The 5,690-nt window shown below is 35.2% G+C and overlaps 1 protein-coding gene across 1 annotated transcript; it reads left to right on the forward strand.

Moving 5' to 3' along the window:
• Positions 1 to 1,860: 1,860 nt before the first annotated feature.
• LOC145097749 (proline dehydrogenase 2, mitochondrial-like) lies at positions 1,861 to 3,966 on the forward strand. The gene is made up of 4 exons (XM_079035390.1): positions 1,861 to 2,618; positions 2,720 to 3,365; positions 3,442 to 3,682; positions 3,769 to 3,966. Exons 1-4 carry the CDS (start codon positions 2,055 to 2,057, stop codon positions 3,851 to 3,853), a joined length of 1,536 nt encoding a protein of 511 aa, XP_078891516.1. The 5' UTR covers positions 1,861 to 2,054; the 3' UTR covers positions 3,854 to 3,966.
• Positions 3,967 to 5,690: the final 1,724 nt, after the last annotated feature.

A 5,690-nucleotide genomic window follows, 5' to 3' on the forward strand; every position in this document is an offset into this window, starting at 1 on the left:
TTTGAAATTAAAATATAAGTTTATTAATTAAATTGATATCCATTTATTACTATATTTATCGTAATTATTATATTAAAATATTATGTGGAATTTAATAAAATAGAAAACTCATAAAATGACATGTGAGAAAAAACATTCAAAATAACCACAGAATGTCATTTGACAAATTAAATGAGAGTGTGACAAGTGACAAAAAAATATTTATTTATTAGAAATGATATATGCTAATTTATGGCTATTTTTAACTAAAATGTTAAATTTTTTGGCTATGTTAATAAATTTCTCTTTATTTATTTATTTATTTATTTATCTGTGATTAGCCTTTATCTTAAGATTATTTCAAAGTTTGTGAAACTTTTTTCAGTGTTCGATAAATGTAGGATGCACGGTTATACTTACTTTTTCTTTTTCCATATACAACTATCTTATATCTTTTAGTAGCATACGTAACAAAAAGTTTAGATATAGAACTAAATCTATTTTCTAAACAACAAATGAATATAATTTCCGCTTCTTCATTCCATTTTTCCACATTTATAACATGCATTTGAACTTGATAAAATACCGAACGAGTTTTTAGACTTGGGGGTGTGGTGCGGTAGAAGGAATGCGGTTTCGCCACCTAGGCACGAACACTGTCCCCTAGGTGCGGTTTAGACCGCATTGTGATAAAAAATGGCCGCGTTTTGTGATTGTATGAGAGAATTTAACTTTTTGTGATTAGGTGGGGAGAAAATTAAAGGTTTTATTTAAATTAATTTTTTTTAGATAAAGTATGTCACCACTTTTTGGGTGTGGCAAGAAACCACACTTTTGTGGTAAAAAATGATATGCACTTACGTGATAATAAAAAAAAAATACGGTTTCAGTGGCATCACTCCCTCCGACCTTACATATTAAGACCTACTAGCTAGTCTAATAAATAGAATCCCAAAATGTTAATTAGTTAAGAGGATCTAACCAAGGCACACTCTTTAAGACGAGGAAAAAACATAAAAGAAACAAAAAAAAATCAAAGATTTCTAAATACCATATCAAACAATTTAAATATGGCGGAATTAAGCTTAATCTATCTAAAAGACATTTCAAATAACCCCTAAAAACCACTCAATTCACAAAAGAGTAAATTACACGAATGGTCCCTATGGTTTGGAGTAATTTGCGAGGTTGGTCCCTAACTTATTTTTTTAATTCAGAAAGTCCTTAATGTTTGTTTTTGTTACGCGTTTGGTTCCTAATGTTTGTTTTTGTTATGCAATTGGTCCCTGTCTTACCTAAAATGACTATTATTTAAATAGAAAAAAATTGTGGGATAGGTAAGGTAAGGTGAAGGGGTTGAGTTTGGGGTGTGTTTATTTAAATATTTTAAAAAATCAAGGGCAAAATAGTTTTTTTAGGTAAGACAGGGACCAAGCGTGTAACAAAAACAAACAGTAAGAATCTTCCGAGTTAAAAAAATAAGTTAGGGACCAAACACATAAATTACCCTAAACCATAGGGACTATTCGTGTAATTTACTCTTCACAAAATTATGGAAACTAATGCATGGAATTTCCACAAAATTAGTTATTGGATTATAAAGTTGATTCACAATAGAAAAATCCCATAATATTTAGAAATTCCGGTTTTTTATTTTAATTTAATACATTCCATAATATCCATTAGTTTTTATTTATGGAAACTTTCCAAAATTGGAAACTTTTTATTAACCTTAGAGATACAACGGGCAACTTTAGTGTTTCTCACGAATTCATTAACCATTTCACGTCACAAATTTCCTACACAACACGAATCTCACGCGGGTCGGGTCATCATATCATCTTCTTTACCCGATAATTTGACCACTATAAATACCTCCAACAACACCTCAATAAAAATCATCGAATAAAACACACACACAGTGGGTTAATAAATCCATATCATTTCTTTCCACAGTGCTTACATAGCTATTTAGCGATCTTGCTTTAGATCTTCTTCAGACCTGAGGCAAGATCACTTCATAGTTATTAAGCGACCTCCGCCGTCCGCTAACTACCACCACCACCTTCGCCACCATGGCGATGATAAAAAAAGATGTCTCCTTCAAATTACTCCGATCTGCTGTCCACCGTGTTAATGCCGCTTCACCTTCAAGATGCCATCAAGCTCAAAGAGCTACAACCAACGCCACCACCACCATTGTTTCACAAGCCCCACAACATCTTACCGCCGCTGTCGCCGGAAAAGATGGTGACAACATATTCAACTTTGACGACACGAAAACTTTGTTTGCCTCGGTTCCAACAGGGAAACTGTTGCATTCTGCGGCGACGTTGAACGTCGCGGCGGTGGAACCCATGGTGGATTTGAGTCTCTGGGTTATGAATTCAAAGTTGATGGATGTTCCATTGCTTAAAAAAGTTGTGATGGGGACGATTAAGTATACGGCGTATGATCATTTCGTGGCCGGCGGCGATACGGTTGAAACCGGTAAGACTGTTCGGAGGTTGTGGAATTCCGGTGTGAGAGGAATGTTGGATTATGGGGTTGAACATGCGGTTGATAACGAATCTTGTGATAAAGCTGCTCAACACTTAATCAAAACCGCTGAATCCACCCAATCTCTTCCTCCTTCGTCTGTAAGTTTCTTTTTGATTCAAAAAGACGAAACTTTTGTCCGATTTTGATATTTTTCTCAAGAACCCAAAATGGATATGAGCTAAATTTGGACAAAAAACAGGTTGGATTTGTGGCAGTGAAGGTTACAGCACTCTGCCCAGTGTATCTGCTCAAGAGATTGAGCGATCTTCTTCGATGGGAGCACAAGAACTCATCGTTCAAGCTTCCATGGAAGCAACAAACTTTACCGATATTCTCTGAAACAAGCCCCTTCTACCACACATTACAACAACCAGCACCATTGAATGGTGAAGAAGAAGATGACCTCGAATTAGCCCAAAAACGATTAATGAGGGTTTGTGAGAAAGCTTTTGAAGGGAACGTTCGCATTGTAATCGACGCTGAAGACACTGCAATTCAGCCTGCAATTGATTACTTAACATACTGGGCTGCGATTAAATACAACGAATCACAACGACCAATGGTTTATGGCACCATTCAAGCTTTCATGAAGGACGCCGGCGAGAGGATCACGATGACGAAGATCGCCGCCGATAAAATGAACTTACCTGCCGGATTTAAGATTGTTCGTGGAGCATATATGTCGAGTGAAAGAGAGTTGGCTAACTCGTTGGGTGTTGAGTCTCCGATTCATGACACCATTGAAAACACACACGAATGTTACAATCGTTGTGCTGCGTTTATGCTTGATCAGATTTCAAAGCGTCCCGGAGGACTCATTCTCGCCACCCATAATCTCAATTCAGGTAAAGATTTCATTTCCCATTTGTGAAAATCATGAAACTAAACGAGATTCTGAACAAAATCGATGAACAATAACAGCAAGTTTAGCTGCAAAAAAGGCTCGTGAATATGCGATCGGAAAAGACAGCGGGAAGCTTGAGTTTGCTTCGTTGTATGGAATGGCGGATGCGATGACTTTTGCTTTGAGGAACGCCGGATTCCCTGTGAGCAAGTATTTGCCGTTCGGACCTGTTGATCAAATCATGCCGTATCTTCTCCGGCGAGCGGAGGAGAACAAAGGGATGTTGTCTTCCTCGGCTCTTGACAGAAAACTCATGATGTAAGAATAAGAAATCATGTATCGGTTTAAAAAGTTGTATTTTGAATGATTTGAATTTGATGATGATTTGATTGTTGTGTTTACAGGAAGGAGTTGAAGAGGAGGATGAAAGCTTATTTCACCGAAAAAGAGACACAATACAAAGGTCGCGCAAACTCCATGGCTAACTGAAGAAGAATTCGGAAGTTCTTGGATTGATGAAGCCCCTTTTGGCTTATAACAACTCACAAATGTAACTAAGAATGTATAGTTGAAAAAAATGTATATAGGGTGAATTTATTTTATTTGTTTGCAATTTCTATTTGATGTATATTTACATTTATTTTGTATTTGGAGAAATATATACACATTTATATATATTTAAAATCAAATAATATTGAGAATTTATTTATTAATAATTGGTTATTTTTATTGAAGCATAAAGTTATAATATATAAATTGCTCTTGTAGTATAAATATGAAATCAAGGGTTGTTTTTATTATTTATTATTGATATATAAGTAAATTAAAATTAATGAATGAGTGCTCAAAAAATGTATTTTATGAAAATAATCTTTGATCAAAATTTGAATGTTAAATAAATATATTTCTTATTCCTATAAAATATATTTTACATGTTAAAAGGAGAGAGAAAATGTCATTGTTGTCTAACGAACTTAAGGGAATGTGTGCGTGTAATGCCTTTCTTTTTCATATGTACCCATAAAGATTTGAACCAAATCGAAGATACGTCTCTCGGTGTGTACACCTAAGTGCCAATGGTGGTGTTTGGGAATGGAAATCTGACTGAACAACCTCAAGAATGTTATCATTATGTGAGGGTGCTAATGGTGCGTACCCTAATCCTATGTGGTACCCTTGTTAAGGAATGTACCTCAATCCTCTATCGGGGAAAATCACCATATACAATTGCTAGGATGTATACCTATGATAGGGGTCTACAAGTATCCCTAACATTGTTGGGGGAATCAAAGGGTTATGGTGGAGGATTCATGATGGATCGCATAAGCTCGTTTTCCGGACTGATATTATGCTCAGGTTGCAAGAAATCCAATATAGAATAATCTAAAAGGACACTTGTGAATCTAAACACATAAATACAAGCCAATTTGCCAGAAGAGTTCTAAGTTTGTTATAGAAGATAGAGAGAGCTCATAAGAGGATCATATAGCTCAAAAGATGAGTCATGTATATACTTGACAAATTAGGGTTTTCATCTTCTAAATTAATTAATTGTATCACGAATTTAATGGCATAATTAATGATTTCCAAAACTGGTGAGATTCGTCAATCTTACCATAAGCACCTATTCTTCGAACATAATTCGATGCATGCACTCCGCATTCTCCGAGCATATAATACAGACTACAAATAATAAGCTCCTTAGCTCACATATTAGTTTCAATTACATAAAATGTCTGGTGACACTAAAATCACCAACAAACACAACCACAATACGAGACATATGTTTATGTTGTAGTTATGCAGTATTATGAACGAATAACAAATGCATCTAACATTTATGAAGTCCCATCTGACACTCCAATATGATTTTTTTTCATTGTCTACTTTCTCTTTTGAGTGCAGTAAAGAATATGACGATCCAGTTTTGTGGTAGTGACCATTAAACCCTTTCTCCACCAAGTATTGTAGACACACTCGGACATTATTCTCATCCGATAAATCATTTAAAGAATTAAATGCGTTATTTATATGTTCCAACTTAACCGGATCGTTTGGACAACCATATGAAACAATCGCAATCGAAAGTCGTAACTGGGATTCGTAGCGTCGAAAAAAACACCAACATGAAACTAGTAATAAGATAAAATTTCTTCCCCCGAAAGGTGAATTTTTACTCATTGATCTAAGAAACACATTTTGTTTACTACATTTCGTGGGTTTTTAACAACTTATTTGCAAAACATATAATGCATAAACAAAGGTTTCCCTTCCACGCCTGTAGGAGTATTGTAACACCCAAAATCAGGAAGGCCAAGAAAAGAAA

The sequence above is a fragment of the Lactuca serriola genome, chromosome 4 (assembly GCF_051521515.1).
Source record: "Lactuca serriola cultivar US96UC23 chromosome 4, Lser_US96UC23_V15, whole genome shotgun sequence".
Taxonomy (NCBI): domain Eukaryota; kingdom Viridiplantae; phylum Streptophyta; class Magnoliopsida; order Asterales; family Asteraceae; genus Lactuca; species Lactuca serriola.

Excerpts from the sequence above, each read along its gene's own strand:
- LOC145097749 (XM_079035390.1), top strand. The coding sequence starts at position 2,055 with ATGGCGATGATAAAAAAAGATGTCTCCTTCAAATTACTCCGATCTGCT. Across the intron at positions 2,619-2,719 it reads AATCTCTTCCTCCTTCGTCT|GTTGGATTTGTGGCAGTGAA; the intron begins GTAAGTTTCTTT and ends GACAAAAAACAG. Across the intron at positions 3,683-3,768 it reads CTTGACAGAAAACTCATGAT|GAAGGAGTTGAAGAGGAGGA; the intron begins GTAAGAATAAGA and ends TTGTGTTTACAG.